Genomic DNA, 20,342 nt, shown 5'->3' on the forward strand with positions numbered 1-20,342 from the left:
ATCAATATATATTGTAATTAATAATATAACAGTAGGGTGAGACCACACCAGAGATATTTTAATAATTATTGAATGAATCAAGAGTTCAAATAAATAACACACATGTAATAGGTATCTTACCTTAGCAAATTGACAAAGTTTCTGATATGCATCAGTGACTTGCTTGACCTTATCATTGACCTCTGGATCATCAACCCCTACGCTGGTTAGTTGTTCTGGTTGTTCACTCAAGCGTTCAATATCTGGTTGAGCTGCTTCAATTTCTTCCACTAGTTTCTGAACATAAAAAAAATAACATAAATAAGATACAATATATATATCATCATTCTGTAAAACCAAGGCAACTCAACAACAGGATTCTGAGCTCCGGAGATCAAAGGGTTTGTCTGTGGCTGTGACACGATCATTTCCGAATGTCTCTTAAGAGACACTGTGCGCTGCACAGAATATGTACTGTTGGTATTTGTCGCAGCAAGACATAAGATCAAAGGATTGTTAGGAGTTCTTATCTTGGCAATGCGAGCTCATGTGTCCTGTTGTTAGATTGCCTTGATAAAATACAGTAGCTTTGCATCAGGAAGCTAGTAATTGGTCAGATGCTAGCTTTACTCTGACCCTAGCCATCAGCGCAAGCTCGTGGTCTAAAGGTATGAATGCCAGGCTAGTGATCGGAGGTCACAGGTTTCAGTTTAATCTGAGAATTACAAATTATGACCAATTAATTCACTTAACTTACCATCATTAATTTAGTTTTGTTCACTTTATCTTTAACAGAACTCTGCAAATCTTGAGTTTCTAGGATTTTCTGTTCCATATCTGCAATCCAGACTTCCAAATCCTCACAATCGCAATCCAGCTTAGACCAAAGTTTAAGGACCTTGTCAAGAAGTTCATTGGCCTGACTCAGTGAAGCTAGTAACCCAGACCACACTGACTGTTGTTCCCTTAGGTCATTCTGAATCGTGTCTCTACCTGCAGCAGAGGTCCTTTTTTTTACTTCATCAGCCTGACCCTTAGCCTCTTTCAGTTTGTCTTCACCATCATTTTTCTGCTCTGATAATGTCTAAGTAAATAGAAGTCAGTATATTAAATATATTATGAAAACCTGTTTTGATTTTAAAGTGTAAGCTATTTCAACTAAGAGGACAACTTCGGACCACTGACGACTTTACATTGTAATATTAAAGTATGCAAGAATATTACATTCTTTCAAAATTTAGGTTCAAATGCATCAGATATTATTTATATTACTTTGATTTTGGCAGCCTTTTGGAGAACCTCTTGCTTGCGACCTTTGACATTGCCACATTTTTCAAGAGTTGATGATGCATCTTCTAACCAATCAGTGTAGTCCTGAAGACATTCTTCATATACTTGATGATCTGTAACAGCCCCCTCAAGCTCATCTAAACACACCTACAAAAACAAGAAATATGTACAAACACAACAGTGTCATATAAATCCCATAATGTATTATAGGTCTTGAATAAAAATAAAATATTTTTTAAAGCCATTGGTAAAGTAGTTGAAAGAGTCTACCTTTACTTTATCTTTAAGTTCCTCATATTTCTTCAGTAGTTGACTCAGATCAGCTGTGAAAGTAGAAGCACCATTTGTAAGTTTTAGGAGGACTTGAGCCTCGTCTTTAAGCTTGAAGAACTCTGGTTCTTGATCAATGATGTCTTCTTCAACTGCCTAATATTGAAAGAAAAAAATAACTTTTATTTAATCAGTTATCTTTAGAGAAAAAAAGCAGTATAGGAGGTCTACTGCAAAATGTTTGCATTAAATTAATTAAACTAGGTTTTTGTTGTTGTCTTTGGTTATGAACACATCTCACAGTAAACCATGGCACTATTTTTAATTAAGTCAGTTTGTTTTTGTCTAAACAAGCAGTTCTGTCACATGTTAAAATGTCACAGAGGACAATGTCTATTCGTTGTCAATAATATATCATTTGGTGGATGACTTTACATATAATCTCACCTGGAATTTGTCCAACTGTTGTCGTTTGCCTTCAATGACATCCTGCAGGATTCCAGCCCATTTCAGATTCTCGTCTGTCTCCTCCAGCCATTGTGACAGAGCATCACTTGCATCGGTATACTTCTTCCATTGAGCCATCCATGTTTCCAGATATATTTGGGATTCATGCGCTGCTTGGATGAATGTCTCAAGCTCTTTTTCAGCAGTCTCCATCTGTTGCTGGATAGCTGGTCGACCAGCCTCACTAGTCTGGGACAGTGTTTCAAAACCATGTTTCTTCAGTTTGTCCAGTTTAGCTTTACCTTCTGGTTCTCTAGCAATCAATTTCTATTAATACAATAAAAACAGTTAGTATTCCTTTGTCTGTTTGTTGTTGAATTGCTAGTTATTATGTGTATTTAACGGGAAAGCTATTATAAATTAACAATAATAATATGAGCATCTTAACCACCAAACACAACTCCACTCATAAAGCATAACATTATTTGTCATACCTTTATGGTTTCAATATTGTCTGCATTTGTGTCTGAGTTTCCAGTGCATACTCCACACTGCTGCAACATCTGATTGACCTCAATCAGCCAATCACTATACTCTTGGCAAGCATCTAAGAATGATTGATGTGTGACAACATGTTCTTCACCTCTACTGACAAGATCCTGCAGAAAGAGATGAACATTGAAAATATTGGTGGGAATCAAAGGGATAAGGCTAAAATTCTTCTCTAAAAAGAATCATGAGTATACATTTGTTTGGTTACTGTATCTGATAAGCACCAAACTTATGGGTCATAGAGATTGCATTGGAGTTGATGATCTAGACCTTCGGCTTTCTAATATCTATGGTTTAAGCATTTTCAAACATATGGTAGTCCAACAAGACAAACAGTCAGAGGATGCTCTTTCAACTTATGTATGATTATCCATTAGAAATTCTGACCTACCTCAGCTTTTTTAACTGTGTCTTGATATCGGTTGGTTACTTCTTTCAGTTGACCTGTTATGGTGTCTTCTTTTCCTGAATGCTTGAGCTCCTCAGCTTTTTCAGTTAAAGATATAATGTTCTTGTATGATGTGAGATCCTCATGTATAGCCTATATGGTGACAAAAGTAATTTTGTGTAACTGCATTTGATTGGAGATGATTGTTAGTCTGGTGGTGGTTTGGATCATCTTACCACCTATTTACATTTACATGCTACCAAATTATTATTAAGTGTTAAAACCTGGGTTTTTGGGTGGTGAATATTAAATCAATCTGAAAAAATCTGAAGACCAAAATTCATTTAAAAATATTTAAAGCAGATTCTGTGTCAAATATACGTATTCCTGTGGTTCTTCAGAAACATACCTTGCGTTTTCCAAGATACTCTCGTTTACCATTGAGGTCTACATTTAGTTGATCTTTTTCAGCCTCACCAACTCTATCATTCATGTCATCAAGCCAGGTTTCAATTTGCTCTAGGTACCCTTGGTAGTTCATCCAACTAGTTTGACATGCCTCTAGACTGCTGTGGATCTGGCTTAAATTACTTAGGAATATCTGCCACTCATCTTTCAGGGTTTCAACAGCTTGCTTGGAAATAGCACGCCCTTCTGGTGATGTCTGGTTTAAAATGGCATCAAGGTTTCCTTCAGTATTGTTAAGTAGACTTTGACCTTCTTCTCTTTTATCTAACAATGTCTGCAAAATAAATTTTAGATAGAAATCAGTAGAATTAGCAATATTATTAATCAATTGAAACATATGAAAATTGGGGACCACATATTAAATAAAGCCATTATCAATGTTCTTGCTTTTCCAATATCAACATGTAGTTTTAAAAAGCTTTGCTGTTACCATATAGGTACATCATTCTGTAAGTTGTAATCTCAAAGTTGTGGTTCAAACATTTGTCAACTGTTTTGAAAATCAAATAGCATAGCATTTTCCCTTTTCTAAATTGATTGCATGTGCTACTTACTTTAATCTTATTTAGTCTTGCTTTAATAATATCATTTTCTCCACTAGTACTACTGTGTTCTTTTAGTTCTTGATTTGCTTTCTCCAACCACTCTGTAAACACCTTAGATGATGTCAAGTATATCTGATGACTATTGCAGTTCTCCTGTAACTGTTCGACATCAGCCTGCAAAAATAAGTTTCAATAATTAATAACCACAAAAATCAGCACAGGTTCTAACTCTCATTAGTTACAGTGCACTGCTCCATCTTAGCTTCAGTTGTCAAACTTGGCACGAAGGAACCTTTAGAGAAGATTTGCTTTGAGACAGTTATCACTGTAAAAAGTGCACTATAAGTACAGATCCATTATCCTAAGGTTGAATAAATGTTATTTAGTTGGTTTCTTGGCGATAATCAATTTTTTTTATTTCATTTATTTCAAGAATGTTCATAGAGGGTTACTCTTCCAGTTTCTTTGCAGGGGAGCTGATATCCAGGGGCCCTCTATATTTCAATTAAAAATTTACAATAAAAAAAAATACTATACAAACAAATAAAATAGACATTTAATAAATTTGAAAAAGTTAATAAAATTTATACTAAATATTCATTTCTTTGATATATAATTTAAGTTTTTAAAACAAAGAATATGAAAAGGGGGCACAGAGGGCTATTGTAACAAAATTAGGAGAGAGAAAAGTAAGTGTTTTGCATACCTTTGATTTTGTGAGTAGGGCATCATAGTTGTTTTTCAGCTTTTCAATTTGCCTTGGTATTTTAAGATCTGCGGAATTAGCTGATGTAACAACTTCAGCAAGTTGACAACATTGTTCAATATCTTTCTTTTTGCAGATGATGGCTTCAGTTAGTGACTGGAAAAAAAAAATTAATTTTTTGATCTGAAATTATATATTTAATTACTGAAATTGTCAAATCTTCTAACACTAGATTCTCAAATATGGGAATGTTCTCAAAATTAGAAAGTACCAAACTCTTTTAAGAATTTTTGGAAGAAAATAAAAAAAAAGTACAAATATACAAAAAAAAACATACTTTGCATTTTTTAAACATATCTTCTTTTTCCTTTAGATCATCTTGAAGTTGAACTATGACCTCTAAATCAGTAGTAGTCTGAACTATCCAGTTGGTTAAAGCATCTAACTCGTTCTCATAATCTACCCAGGCCTGAACATGATCTACAAACTCTTGCTCTGATTTCATCAACTGGGCTTGTAGGCTCTGCCAGTCTTCCAAGGCACCAGCATAATCTTCTTCAATTGAGGGCCCAGCCTGACTAGCAGTACTACTGACTGTGTTTTGACAGGCCTTCTGTAACTCATCAAACCACTGATCCATTTTTTGTTTTTCCTGTAACAATTCCTAATAATAAAATATCATCATTGATAGTTTAATAGTGATAATCAGTATGCTGTAGTTTTAATATTACACTCATGTTTCTGATAATTTTCATTTAGTACTTTGAGCAATAATCATTGAAATGATGGTATACAAAAATGGAATGATTGATTGATTAACCCTTTCACTGCGGAGCATTATTCCTACCTCTGTGCGTAATATATATTTAAGAAAAACATATGATATTTTAATAAATTGCAAAAAAATACTAATTGAGATAATTGTGTAATTATTTTTGTGGTGTGTGATGGGCAAAGGGTTAGTCTACAGTTAGGTATAAAAAAAAAAGTAATTTGCATATTGATGACGTCATGTGACGTCATTACAGGTATTTTGGATTTCTTGTTTTTTATCGAATCAATGATAAAAACTATATTTTTTATAAGAATTCTTATGGAATACGTTTTTCCAACTGGATATTGATGAAGATACGTATAACAAATAAAAATATTTAAAAAAATTGAATTATTTTGATTATTTTATAAAAATTATGCACAAATCAAAGTTTTGGGGCAAAATCGTGAAAATAATGACAGTTTCCAAAAATTCACTATAGTACAAAATCTAACTATTGTTAATAATTAAATAATTGTTTTGCCCATACCCGGTATTACCGGGTATACGTATTTCAACAACGTTTGTTTATACCAGGTAGTACCGGGTATACGCAGAGAAGGGGTTAAAGGAAAATATCTGTGTCATCTTGGAGACAAAGTAGAATAAAGAATTTGAATAACTTCTTTCCTTAAAATTGATTCCAAGATTTAAGCCAATCCTTTATGGCATTTAATTTGAATGGTATAGGTTATAGTTATTTGAAATCTAAACTAAACAGATGCGACAAGATTGGACAGTGTGAGTAAGACTGTTGGCACCTTCAGCCTTCCATACCTTTGAATATGCATGCACAAATTGTCAAATCTCCAATTACTGCGACAACCTATAGTATTTTAAAAGTAATAAATACCTGAATTTTGTTTAGTTTCTGTTGAATTGTTTCCTTGTCTCCCTCAAGTGTTCGACATTCAGCAAATGCATCATTCATGTCAGCAATATGATTACAAATGCTTCTTAGGGTCTCTTCAAAATGTTCATGAGTCTGGAAATACTTGGTGCTATTATCCAAAAGTCCCTACAACCACAAGAAATGTTACTTAACCAACACCTGCACTGATAGAAGTCACTGTACAAAAGTACTACTATGCACATTCAGATTAAAGTTTTGCAAATTCCCAGCCCTATTGGAAGAAACCCCACCCCATTCAATCTATCTAAGCAAGCTGGAAAAAATGCACAGTTAGTAAGTTTTCTGGGGAAAAAACCCTGCACCCCCACCCCAGGTCAGCTATTATAGTTTTTAGCTAATTAGAGCTTAAATAATAATTGTTATTCAAATTGAAATACTTTTGTTAGAAATATAGTTAACATTCATCAAAAAATATCATTTTTACTATAACCTTTTATAATCCCCACCCCCACCCCACAGTATTGTATTACATTTTTGAAATATTTTATGAATGAATAGACTCAATAGTATTACACCACAAGTTAAATATGTTAGTATTACTACATATACTGAAACATATTGTCAAGCTTCTGTATTCACAGTTAGACATATTCTTTAATATAGCTCTTACCGTTACTAGATTCTTTAAGGACTCATAATTTTCTGCAAGTTGCTTTAATTCTGCTGTCACATCATCTACAACGTTTTCAACATTGTCTTCATTTATACGTTCACCCTGCTTGTTAACAGTGGCCACCATCTGTGCATGAACTTCAATGTCGTTTAGCAGAGCCTGAAAATGTGAGGACAGGTGGCTTACATAAATCAACTGCTTTATACATGTAGGAAAATCACTATAAACTATTGACTATATCACCACAGCTACTACTGTATATTGTTTGTTTATTACTGTTACAAAATAAATATATTTTCTTAATATATCTATATTTACATTTATAAACACATTTGTCAATAAAAATGAAATGAAACATACGGTTATTTGTATTTATACTTTATTCTACCCGCCCCCGCCACCCAACCCATAGAACATCATTTTTAATAAATGCCTCCCCACATTTCTATTTGTACTAGAATTCATTGCAATTTTGATACAATTTTTAATGTATTTAATCAATTCTCGAAATTAATTGTGTTATATTTTTTAATATCTAGGGGGTATTTATTTGATAATAAATGTTACCATATTACACCTAAAAATAAAACCCTGCTGGACAATAAATGCCTCTGGGTGTTTATTCAAATAAATACGGTAAGTACATAGCATATTTCTAATAGTCAGGTGGGTTGGTTTTTATTTCTTTTTGTATTTTAACTATGTTTCTGTTGTTTGTCTGAATACTGGGCCCTGCTGGAGAAGAGGTCCCCCCAGTATAAAGAAAAAATAAATTGATTATTACAAAAGTATGTTAATTTACCTCTAATATTTTCACTCTATTTTCTTTTATTTGAAGTGTACATGCAGACTCAGAAAACACCTCCAGTTTATCTTTAATATCTTGCATCCAGTTTCTAATTAGTGCCAAGCTTTTCTCAAACTCTGTCCACGTTTGTACCCTGTCGCTTAGCACTGGTTCAGCATCCAGTAGATTGTTAGTGAGACTTTTCCATTCTTCTTTGGTAGAGTTGACTTGTTGTTGTAGTGCATTCTTTCCAATTGCATTTGAATGAGCTAAAACTTTTTGAAGTTTGACATTAACATCACTAATTTGGTCTTCAATGACAGGTTTCTCTGCTAAGCAATCCTGCAATAAAACAATTCATTACATTTTCTTAGCAAATTTAATAACACCATATTTGGTAATTGTAGCACTGATCTTTCGCGATGAGTAGATAGATAGACGAGGAGAACCTGAACTGGCAGCACTGACATGAAGTGACCCTAGGGGGAGAAGCATACAGTTGAAAAGTGTAACATAAGTCCATGAGCAACAATCATTGGAAATGCACTAAACAAATTGAAACCATTATCAACTGTAAAGCTTTCCTACATACTTAACTTTATAGATTATCTTATTTTTAGGTCACATGTGATGCTGTACATACTTATTCCAATTGTGATGCTGTATCTCAGATGCCAACTGTCTCTTTCATCAATGGGACAACCTATAGTAGTGATACTTGCTGGTGGCTTGCTTACAAATCCCAGGGTCTTTAGTTCAAATCCTTGTTCCAAATTGCCATTACCTAAGTCTAATATTATGTGACATAGTTTTGAGAGTCATGCCCTTGCTGTTGGATGGTGTCGATTTTAAGAAAAAGGTACAAAATCAAGTACAGTAACATTTATAACTTACTTGAATAGCTTGTAATTTTTTCTGACATTCAGTCATATCACCAGCAGGATTGCAATTACTATCATAGATTCCTTGGGTTTCCTCAAGCACATTATTCAAGGCTACAATACTGTCTTCAAATTCCTGGTGATCATTAACATGACTCTGCGAAACTTCTAGGCAATCCTAACAGAATATAATAATTGGAATAAACAACCTATCAAGTAATTTGTAGGACGTTGTAAAGAAGAAAAAGTATCTTTCTTTAAGTTATGTTTGCCATCACATAAATAGAAAATTAACCAAACCGTTAAAGCTTTTTATAATATATACATTCAAGAAATTGAAATTTTACTATACTGTACTTTGCTTAAGAGGTGTAATCTTCATTTGATGAGATATGACAACTAAAATATTGAAAATTACCTTCAGCTGTGCAGTGATAGAGTTAAATTTCTGCAGTAGTTTAGTCTTCTTGGGCCTGGCACCAGCATATGAGCAGCTGTTGCTCACCAACTCTGCTTTTACTTGAATACTTTGAGCTAGTGAATCATAAGATGGAACTAGATTCTGCAGATCCTACAGTATTATAAATAAAACATCAGTCAGAATTTATAAGCCATTTATAAGATTTGTTTATACCTTTTTGCAACATTAATTATATTTCTTGGCAGTCTGCTGTCTAAAATAGATGAGAAATTTAAAGAATTCCTAATACACAAACATTTTACAATCATGGTGCTAAGTATAAATAATAATCCTAGAATTGTATTTGAGTTCTAGCAAAGTAATCATTAATAAAGTAAATGACGACTACCACAGGTTCTCCACCTTTAACTATGTCTAAGTTTAAACTACAAGTTATGTGAAACCTGCAGGCTTATCTGCTTAGCCTCTAACACTCAACATACCTGAAATTTCTGCATTCTATCTTGTTTCTCTTTTAAATCAAATAAGAAATATTTCTCAGCATGAAGTGTTTCCTCCATGTCTTGTAGCCATTTTTCCAAGTCGTGACAAGAATCCTCAAAGTCTGTACACTGTTCAAGACAACTCTCCAACCTTCCCCACTCCTTCTTCAGAATGTCTTCATCTTCTGCTATCTTTTCACTGACAGTAGGGTCACTGAACGATTGGATTTTTTGACTTGCGCCTACTACTGACTCAAAAGAAGGTTTTTTACTTTCCCATCGTTTTGAAATTTCCTGAGGAAAAAAAGGTTAATGAAAGTTCATATCCAGCAGAAACATCCAAGATGATCAAAATCATCCTTGAGTTTGATGAAATGGACCTGAGGATGCAACGACACAGTCAATGTTTTGATAAGGCTGAGATGCAACAGCAAACCAAGATTACCACTAGTCTTCTAAAAGATGTACTAGGTTCTTTTAAGTGGATACAAGCCAGATGTCTACACTGGACCTCCAGTTTAAAGACGTTATCTGTGAAAACTTTCTACAACCAGAACTACCGCATAGGTATGTCTAAATCTGTGCAGATATTATTGCTATGGTTTTTGGCACTCAACCGCTCAGTCACTCGACTCACATTAGGTGCAAAATTCAGTTTCCATCTAACAAATACATTTTTAGTAAATTTACAGCAAAAATAAAATGTTGTATATATATTTAGGAATTAAAGACTACGGACTTCCTAACTATTGTTTGCAAATTCTAAATTTAATAATGTTTAACATACCTTTAGTTGTGAACTATGACTATTGCCATCAACTGCATCAACTGGTGTTCCTTCATCAACCTGTTCGACAGGTGTTACCAGTGACTGTTCTACAACAGCAAATAGTTCCAGCATATCGTTTCCTCTTGCTTCATACTCTTGCCAAACCTCTGCTACTTCAATAGCAGCCAACTTCTTCTCTTGCACCTTCTTTACAACCTCACTCCATTCGTTCTGGAGCTTGGTTAAGTCGCCAGTGTGAATCTTAGGAAGGTCGGCTGCTTCCTCTGCAACCTGATTCATTAACTTTTGATTGCCATCAATTTCTTCACAAAGTTTCTATTGAAAAAGAGATATATTATTATTTGATATGTTTAAAACATTGAAATATAAGATCCAATTAAATAAGGTGATTAACCTTGAACCTGATCAGAACTTTAATACCAAAGATTTGGAATTATGTTATGTCAATTAGGGCCAGACATACAAAGATGCTCTACATAAACAAAGTTTTATAAGCTTTTGGGAGTAGATTAATTGGTACTTACATCTAGATTATCTACCCTCTTTTTGGCCTCTTCCATTGATCCAACTACAGGCTCTTTATCCAGATTTTTGTTAGTAGCTGTCATCCATGGTAGAAGCTGTTCCTTTGCAAATTGATATGCTTGCCAATGTTTAATGTCTGCATAAAGCCTATCACGTAGTGTCTCTGAAGAAGTGCATAGATTTTGCCAATCTTTCTGAGCTGCATCAAGAACGTCTTTTAGTGTCTGCACATCTGGTCTGTTTGGATTTTCCTGTATTTCATCAAGTATTTCATTCACTTCCTCTAATGCTTTCCCTTTATTAGAAATTTCAGAAAACAAGTCCTGAAAAAGAAATAAAATTACAACTTAGTACATAATTGATGCTTGCTCCATTAAAAGCCAATCAACTTAAATCATACACAAGATGCCTTTTCCATGACGACTTATTAGCTCAAGAAACAGGTAGTTAGTTAAAACAGTTAAAACTATTAAGAACGTATACCATATCCAATTAAATGTCTTACTTTAGCCACATCATAGACTTTATCTGGTGTTGATTCATCTTTTGCTATATCATCCAACTGTTTCTCCATGTCAAGCTGCCATTCTGCCAAGGCATCCATCTTTTGTAAGAAATCATTCCACTTGCTCTCTAAGTTCTCCAGTTCTTGCAATTGTTTGCCAATGTTGTCTTTTGTAGAAGCATCCTTGGAATCAATGGTTTGAATATCTTGCTGTAAAGTTGCTTTTGTTGTTGGTGGGACAGATTGTTGTAACTCATTATTCATTGATATAACTTCAGTTTCTTGACCTTTCAAATCTTTGTGGATATCTTCTAAATCCTGTAAAAATATTATATGTGATCACTTATTTTAGACTACACAAAGCGTATTACACAATGTTCAATGTGAAGTAAAATGAATATGCATACAGAAACATCTTCAGCACCGAGCATTGTGTCCTTTTTAATAGAGGTGTCCTCTTATACTGTTAAAACAATAACCCTCGTTCCTTTCACCTATTAAATAGGGGTATCCAAAAGGAGGGATCCTACTGTATACTAACCTTTAACTGTGCCACAGCAGCCTTGATGTCATCAAGTGATGAAAGCTCCGGAGATAATGATTCAAGCGCATCATCAATCTCATTCAATGAAGACAATAACTTTGATTTCTCTTGATCATATTTCTCCCAAAGTCCAACAGCATCCTAAAAAAATAAATATAAAAGGTATGATTACATGCCTTCATCTTAAAATACAGTAAATGTGTACATATTACACATTTACACTGAAGCAAATAAATATTTCATTAAAATTACAATGTCTTTCTTTTACCATTCACAAAGTTAAATAATGAGGGGGAATAGGTTAGTGGGTAAATGTTGAACTCATATAGAACAACAAATTATAACATACATAATCATGAAACTGGTTTTAATTTACATCATCTACAGTACATACCTGAATACTCTTTAGCTGATTGGCTGACTGTTGTTTTGTCTCTTCTAAAGTTTTTGCCACTAATTCTTGTTGTGGAAGGGCACTTTGAAGATCTTGCTCGTCGGTTGCTCTTACTACCTCTTCATCAATTAGTGGAGTTGCTTTTTCTAAGTCATGTTGCAGAGCCTACAATAAATAAAAAAATGAAATAGATTGAACCTTTTCACAAATGATTTGGTAATCTTCAGTCACAGTATAACATGTTCCTAAATGGAAACTTCAGACATATGGCCATCGTGCATTTTCCTGTGCAGCACCCATTTTGTGGAATAAACTGCCAATCGACATAAAGACATCTGAAAACATCAACACTTTTAAAACACGACTAAAAACCCATTTTTACACAGAGGCATTTCCTGCTTAACTTTGTCAAGCGCCTTTGAACATTATTATGGATACTGGCGCTATATAAATCTGATTGATTGATTGATTGATTGATTGAATAAACCTGATTGCCTTACCTTATGCTTCTCCAACAATTGCTTTAAAGCAGGCAAATCTTCCCATGATGGTTTCTTTGACAAGTCTTTCTGTTTTTCCAGTATCCAGTTCCAAGTTTCTTTTGATTTTGCCTGCTTTTTAAACTTCTCAGATTTCTTGGCAACCTCAGCTGGTACATCATCCAACTTAGATTTCAGTTCTTCCTGGTGTTCCTTAAGCTGAGCAAGACCTTCCAGTTCGGATAGCACCTGCCCTGCTGGGCAAGCTTCAGTAATTTCACTTAGTTTATTCTGTGCTTGTAGAAGTTGTTGAGACATTTCTGGTTCCTTATTTTGAAGTTCCTGTAACTCCTTCTGAAGCTCTTCAAACTTTATTGGATCAGATGTTTTTAGGAGTTCCTCTGCTGTTTGGTTTGTCTGGTTCATCCAGTCTTTCACAAGATCAAGACTAAAAGATAAAAACACATTTACTTTTGAGTTTTTGAATTGTTTCTAAACCATAAAAGTGAGTTAATAATGTTGAGGTCCAGAATGGGAGAAAACCAAAATACTAAGAAAAAGAGAAAGAAGGGGGGAAATGAGTGGAATAAATGTTGTGCCATGAGAATTACTCCGATGATGGAAGCTAGGGAAGTTAAAATAAAGGGAAAGAAGCCAGAAGGGAGAAAACAAGCATGTGACTAATGAGATGAGATGAGAGGACAGGAAAAAATACTTGCAACAGATGTTGAGAAGGCAAAACAGTAGGTAGGTAGGTAGAACCAAAGAACATAAAACACAAAAATCTTCTATTTGTCAGTTTTGCATTACAAATACAGAGTATATGGGCTACGGTTACAGTGCTCTCAGAAAACTTTTTTGAGAGAGATTTTTGTGTTATAGGTTCTTTGGTAGAACCTTTGCTATCACAAACAACTAACCTCTGGTTATACTCATTCCATTTTTCAGGTAGCTCAACAAGCTTACTATGCATAACCTGTATGTCATTGAGCATTTTCTGCCAGTTCATGTCTGATTTGTTCAAGGCGTCTTTCAAGGTGTTGTCTTGTGGATCAATGGCAGACAATGTCTTCACACAATTCTGCATCTCTTGCAAACAATCACGGCAATATGGAATCAGCTTGCTCTCATGGAAGAATTCCTAAAAAGAAGAAAACACAACATTTTGAGCTAATGAGGAGAGGTAGTAACAACAAATGTTTTGTTTTTCACATAATTTGCATGGACAGAAAGTTAAGTATTTTCAAAAGGCAACTTTTTTTTAAAGATTAAAAGAAACACTTTACCTTGTGCAGACCAAGGACATGGAGAGGATTCTGGCCAGAGTTCAGAGCAACTTGTTCAGATTCCAATTCATTTTGAGAATCATCAATATTTTGTTTCAGTTCGTTTTCAGCCAATTGAAACTCCAGCTTGCATAACTTAACAGGACCTTTCTCGACAGTCTCTTTGTATTTGGTTTGTAGTAGTTTGATTTTCTCTTCAAGTGGTTTTCGATCTTTCTGAGGTATTGATTTTAGAATGTCTTCACTGGCAGCAAGAAATTCTTCCAATTTATTAGATTGTTCATCAAAAAATACCTGTTGAAAGATTGTAATTACTAATATATAATTTGAAAAGGCAGACGATAATTACACTAAAACAGTATACTACTAAATGCAATGTGAGTGATTTCCACAAAGGTTTACTGCTCAAATGAATATTCTTGCTAATTGCAATTTGGAGCATTTGATTTGTGACAACACCCACATTGAGTGAGGAAGCACATGACAAGGTCCTGCACATGACGTAACTAGTTTCTTGATCGTCCGACTAATGACATACAAACTTGTGCTGTAATTTAAATATTTCTATAACATTTTTTCCAGTTAAATAAAGTTTCCTGACCTTATGACCTTCAATAGCTTCAAGAGGGTCAGTAGGTTGGTCCTCCAGTCTTTGATCAGCCTCCCTTAACCAGTTTGTCAGTTCTGCAGCTTTTTGTTTGAAGTTTTGCATACAAGCAACTTCACTTGAGAGTTGGTTGGCTATTTCTGGAACAGTCTGGCTTAATGCCTAAAATAATATTCATATAAAAGTTTCAATATTTAAATGTTATAAATGTTTTAAAAAGCTGTCCCACAAATTACCATCCATCAAAAGGAAAATGGAATAGTCCAGATTTTCTAGTTACCTATTTTGTGTCTGAAACAAAGTATCTATGTTTGTATCATACCAACCAACATACTGTCAATCATAGTTTGTTAATAGGGAGCTTGCCAAAAATTGCCAAAGCAAACTCAAAAGTTATGTGACTAGTACCCCTATATGACATCATATGTTCTAGGACTTCAATTATAAACAGGCTGAATATTAGTAGTAGTTCTTCTTCTCATTTTTGTCATGTTCTGTGTATGTCTCCATCCAAAGAAGTAACCCCATTCTAAGTCTACATACACACGAAATGGTTGGAATACTAGGATCCATTACATTCTGGTGGTCAGATGCAAGTAAACTAACTCTAAACTTTATGTTACTTACTTGAAACCGGTCATTCATCTCTGAGATGTGACTTTTTAACGGATCAGTGTCCATGTAATTGGCGTTTAGCTGTATTGTTTGCTCAACTACTTTATTTTTCTCTTCAAGTATCTTCTGATAATGAGGGAGGTTTGAAAAATGCGCCTAACAATAAGAATATTTGAGTGAAAGTATTCAGTAAATTGATTTTTCAGTATTTTGTATAGCGAGTTATTTACTCTGTTTACAGGAGGTCAAATATCCAACTTGTATGGTCAAAAGGTGTAAGCTTATACGAGTGGTACCGATAGCAAACATGCCAGAAAAATGTCCATTACAGAAGGTATCTGGTTATATTAGAGAGTGTCTGGTACATTCAACTGTATTAATTAATAATAAGCCATGATAATTATACGCTACCAACTCACCTCATATCTCTGTTGCTTATCTTCCTTTTTACCAGTTGTCTTGTCTTGCTTTACCTCTGTTATCAGAGCCTCTCCATCATCCAGCCACTTCACCAGCTCTTTCATGCCATTCTCATACTCTCGTAAGGATGTCAGGACCTTGCTGGTGATGGCATACTCTTCATTAGTTGTGTCTTGGATATTTGTTAACCTGACTTTGATGTTTTTCAGAGTGTCCATCATGGCTGACCTACCATCCTCTGTACAACTCTTGAACAGGCCTTTGGAAATATCTGAAAGCCTCTTGAGGTTTACTTCTTGTTTTGTACATTGTAATTTTAATTCCTATAAATGGTTTAAAAAGAATGGAAATTTAAAATCAACATATAAATCTTTTCATGTTGCTAGCCCCTGTATTTGGTATACTGTATAATGTTCATGAGGGGTCCACTCTAACTAGGTTCGAACAACTCCTAAACTAACTGTGCCATTTAGTGTTATTTGTAATGCACCTTGAAATTATTTGATAAGGCACAATATAAATTGTGTATGTACTGTATGTAAGTATGCACTTAAATGTTACTTGTATAAGTTCACAGCCAAATACTAATAGTAGAACTTATATTAAGGAAACACACAACAAATTGTCCCTGAATAAAGGTGGGGATAAAAATAATATATTAAAAAAACCCTGAAACTCCTAAATCTCTGTGAAATCAAGAAACTCAAAACTGTCTTTGTGGTTCCACTTTGTTTTTACTAGGTGTGTTGGCTGCAACCGTATTTACCTCTAAATCCTGTATATGCTCCTTTGCAGGCAGGTACATGCATGTCACCCTAGCTGGTATGTCTTGCTCTTTCTTGTCTAACCAAATGCGCAAGTTTTTAACAAATTCTGCATACTCTCGTTGCTGTCTCTCGGTTTCTTCATTTTTCATGTAAACCTTAAAAGAATTAAGTAAATAATATTTTTACTTTTAATTCTGAATGCAGTTTTTACTAATTGTATTGAATTGCAAAATGTATATAATAACGAAATATGTTGATATTTAATACAATGGATAACTGCACATGGTCACCATTTTTCATGTTTGGATGTTGTATGTTATTTTAATGGTATAATGATGGTCAAATAACAACACATAGATTCTATCTACAGTCGAAACTCTCCTTTGGGAAACCAATATTTTGGGGACACAGTATAAGTGGATACTAAGATAGCAAATATATAAACACTATGGTCAATCTCTATTCATCGGACATCCTTAAGGAGACACCTTGTTTGGCCCCCAAAGGTGTCCCCTTAATAGAGGTTCTACTGTATTATCAACTTACTTTGGCTTCTTCAAAGTTGTCCTTCCATCTGCTGTTGACACTGAGTAGTTGTCTCTTGATTGTCTTTGTTACTTCTTCTTGGCATGTTTCAATCAAGAAGTTTCCTGCCTCATTCATCACTGTCTGCCGATCCTGCCAGCTGCTCATATCTTGGAAGAAAGTCTATGAAAGAAACATATAAAGTTTTAAAGATCTTCCAAGTACAGTGGTAGAGCAGTTAAGGTCAGGGTGCTGCAGACCATAGTCATAAAATTAGCACAAATGCAAGACTCTTCTTGACCATACTGTACGTCTGGTAGTATATGTCTTCATTTGGAGAATTAGCTATATTGACTACATAGCTCAGCAGTACAGTGTAAAACACTTTACATGGATTCCTACTCTATTGGAACTAATTGTTACAGGAAAAATTGCTTATTGTTCATTCTTCTGATATACAATAGGACAGCCCTATTCAAGGGAAAATCCTATTCAGGGGACACTCCAATACAGGGGACACCCCAATTAAGTGGACACATTCTTATAAAAAGACTAGAGGGAAATATATTTTAAAACCACGACCAAATGCTATTCAGGGGACACCGCTATTCAGGGGACACCTCTATTACAGAGACATTATGTTGGGTCTTTATAGCGTCTCCATAATGAATATTCTAATTTATATTCTTTGATGATATTTACCTGTTTACTGTCAGAGTTTTGATCTTGTAAAGCCACTGAAGATTGGCTTAGCCACGATTCAACTAGTTCACTGCAAGCATCATATTTCTTCCAATTTTCTATCACTTCTTCCAGCATAGTTTCAACACTGCGTATTTCAACGCTCAGATTTGTTTGTTTCTTTTGCATGTTGAGCAAGAAATTTGTAAGAACTTGTTTTTCGTCTTCTATTAAAGAAATAAAACATGTTTAATATACCTTAGTACCAAAAACTATTAATGTTATTCAGATAAAATAGCTACAAGTCTAGATACTTATTTCTTCATGTTCAAATATTTTAGATCAGATCCAGTGCACGTCAGTGACAAGACAGTACATTGAGAAAGTGTACTGCCCCCCAGATATTAATTCTCTTCAGCTGAAATCTGCAATGCGAATGGGCCTACTGTATACTATGCCATCTACAGTATTACAAACCAATATAAAGTTAACTTACTATCAGCAACAGCTTTGTAATTTTCTGTTTCTCTCTCCAAGTCTTTCAATCTGGCCTCGTATTGGTCAAAAAATGTATTCTCTTGTGTAAATGCCTGAAAAATAATTATATATTTTTTAAAATAGTCAAACCAACCACACTGACTAATTTTAGCTTAATTTGATATTAACTTAAAGTTGAAAATATATCTGTACACCTAATGAAGGCTAGATAAAAGAAAAAAATACAGTCTTGCCAGAATTGTGTGCTTCAACTTTATTTTCAATGAATGCATTTAAGAATATTTATTATGAGAGACAATTGTGTTTATGTTAGTTTTAATCAGAATAACACATTTTTCATCTTTCTGTGGAACACCAGCATAAAGTGTTCAGAACTTGACAATAGGGACTTTCAGATGGTCGTCTTCAACATTTTGAGGCATGCGCCACTTCTTCACCCTCGTTTACTAGCTGGCTTGAGAGGTACAGTAGACGACTATGGATTTGCCATACACCTCAAACATGTCGACGTGAACGGTGTAAATGATCACAGGATCTAAAGATCCCTAATCTTTTAAGTGAACAGTACAACATTGGTTGACGTACTAGAAACAATTTAAATGTCAAAAAAAATTGTTTGGTATTAGGTAGGCCTACTGTAAAGCTCTGTCCACACTATAAAAGTTTATGTGACAAACAAAATGTGATGTGCCCATATATGGACTTGATGATGTCATAACACTACCATATTTAGGCATATAACTACCATATTTGTGCACATCAAACTTTTGTTGTCAAACTAGTTTGATAGTGTAGACAGTGCTCAGTACAGGTTTGCTGCTTACATTATAATCTTGTAAAATATCTTTCACTTGTTCTTGGCTTCCATACTTGACATTCCATGTTGAAAACTTTTCTTCAGTTTTCACTATCAATCCTAGAAGACTATACTTCTTCTCTAAATAATTTAACTCCACTTGAGTATGTCGCCAGGTGACCACTACGATCTCCAGCCTTTCTGAGATACTTGTTAGAATGGCTTTAGACACATTTTTGCCATCACTTCTACCAGTGGCTTGTATTTGTTGGAATGTATTATGAACTTGACCTAAACTCTGAAAGTGTATCTGTGGGGGAAAAAATAACATTGAAACTTTAATTAAGTAACATTATTTAAATATCCTAACATCTCATGTTTTAAAGGATTTTTTGGATTCTAAGTTCTTTTTCATTAAAGGGTAAGTATTCATGCTCATGCTCTTTGTTGAAAGATCTGTAACATTGATTGACTTGCATACAAAAAATATAGCATAAAGTTTGATAGTGTAGACAGAGCATTAGCCTCAGCATTATGTGGTAGGGTGGCCTCCCTAGTATTTTTAAACCAGACTTAAACTAATTTACAGCTAAAAGGACTGGTAGTATTGAGGTCTACCCTCCCTAATACTAACCACCAGTTTTAAACTCATACTTGATATCAATTCACTTATAATTCTTTTTAATAAATAATTGAAACTATTCTTACTCTAAACTCTTCACATTTTCTCCCAATACTACTGGCTGTTTCATTCTCTAACTCAATCTGTCCCATATCTCGGTCTAGCAGATCCTCTGCTCCTCGAAGCCAAGTAGCAACTTCTTTTAATTGGAATGGTAGTGAGCCCTCTATCTTATCTCTCCATTGTTCGTAGTGCGACGATACTTTACTCCACTCCTCTATCGTCACATCAACCTCTTCTCGAGTTAGTTGTATCAGCATTTTCTTTTGATCTTTAGTTTTTATTTCTCGTACAAGCTGTTTGCTTTTGGCATGCCCTCTCTGAAGCTCAACAAATGTCTAAAAACACAAAAATATTTGCTATTAAATTTAGGTAGGGGGCTGAAGCTAAGTGAATATTATTCTAATTTGTTTGGAACACCAAATAAACAAACCTGCAGTGTTCACTAAATTGTATTTATCTAATAAAATATGTACAGACTATTCTTGCTCTGTGGTACAATTAATCATGTATTTTTGTCCACTGTTCTTTTTTCTTGTACTGAACAATTTAAAACCGATACACATAGCACAAAGTTGTCACTGATTATTTATTTTCAATTGTATAAATTGAATTCTTTCAGCTTTTTGTATTTATTTTACTTTATACAGAAAAATATAGTTGTATTGTAAT

At 34.3% G+C, this 20,342-nt stretch overlaps 2 protein-coding genes across 9 annotated transcripts in view; one reads left to right on the forward strand and one right to left on the reverse strand.

The window, feature by feature from the left end:
* Positions 1–20,342, reverse strand: part of LOC144852137 (nesprin-1-like) — a 156,642-nt gene that overhangs the window by 104,892 nt on the left and 31,408 nt on the right. For all 8 annotated transcript variants that reach the window (XM_078709861.1, XM_078709865.1, XM_078709864.1 and 5 more), the window contains 34 exons: positions 19,697–20,008; positions 19,017–19,298; positions 18,191–18,284; positions 17,716–17,921; positions 17,035–17,196; positions 16,488–16,643; positions 15,721–16,044; positions 15,314–15,457; positions 14,681–14,848; positions 14,080–14,373; positions 13,714–13,934; positions 12,815–13,241; positions 12,315–12,479; positions 11,918–12,061; positions 11,377–11,694; positions 10,871–11,194; positions 10,344–10,661; positions 9,557–9,850; positions 9,072–9,224; positions 8,667–8,831; positions 7,788–8,114; positions 6,983–7,144; positions 6,313–6,477; positions 4,983–5,309; positions 4,646–4,801; positions 3,949–4,113; positions 3,336–3,668; positions 2,930–3,079; positions 2,481–2,645; positions 1,987–2,313; positions 1,540–1,695; positions 1,252–1,416; positions 737–1,063; positions 121–276 (listed from right to left, as the gene is read on the reverse strand). In XM_078709861.1, the coding sequence (XP_078565987.1) occupies positions 121–276; positions 737–1,063; positions 1,252–1,416; positions 1,540–1,695; positions 1,987–2,313; positions 2,481–2,645; positions 2,930–3,079; positions 3,336–3,668; positions 3,949–4,113; positions 4,646–4,801; positions 4,983–5,309; positions 6,313–6,477; positions 6,983–7,144; positions 7,788–8,114; positions 8,667–8,831; positions 9,072–9,224; positions 9,557–9,850; positions 10,344–10,661; positions 10,871–11,194; positions 11,377–11,694; positions 11,918–12,061; positions 12,315–12,479; positions 12,815–13,241; positions 13,714–13,934; positions 14,080–14,373; positions 14,681–14,848; positions 15,314–15,457; positions 15,721–16,044; positions 16,488–16,643; positions 17,035–17,196; positions 17,716–17,921; positions 18,191–18,284; positions 19,017–19,298; positions 19,697–20,008 (7,752 nt within the window). The remainder of the gene's footprint in view (positions 1–120; positions 277–736; positions 1,064–1,251; positions 1,417–1,539; positions 1,696–1,986; positions 2,314–2,480; positions 2,646–2,929; positions 3,080–3,335; positions 3,669–3,948; positions 4,114–4,645; positions 4,802–4,982; positions 5,310–6,312; positions 6,478–6,982; positions 7,145–7,787; positions 8,115–8,666; positions 8,832–9,071; positions 9,225–9,556; positions 9,851–10,343; positions 10,662–10,870; positions 11,195–11,376; positions 11,695–11,917; positions 12,062–12,314; positions 12,480–12,814; positions 13,242–13,713; positions 13,935–14,079; positions 14,374–14,680; positions 14,849–15,313; positions 15,458–15,720; positions 16,045–16,487; positions 16,644–17,034; positions 17,197–17,715; positions 17,922–18,190; positions 18,285–19,016; positions 19,299–19,696; positions 20,009–20,342) is intronic.
* Positions 1–20,342, forward strand: part of LOC144852166 (uncharacterized) — a 133,219-nt gene that overhangs the window by 71,472 nt on the left and 41,405 nt on the right. The gene's annotated exons all lie outside the window — the stretch shown is intronic.

Source organism: Antedon bifida, chromosome 9, assembly GCF_963402885.1.
Source record: "Antedon bifida chromosome 9, ecAntBifi1.1, whole genome shotgun sequence".
In the NCBI taxonomy this organism is placed as follows: Eukaryota; Metazoa; Echinodermata; class Crinoidea; order Comatulida; family Antedonidae; genus Antedon; species Antedon bifida.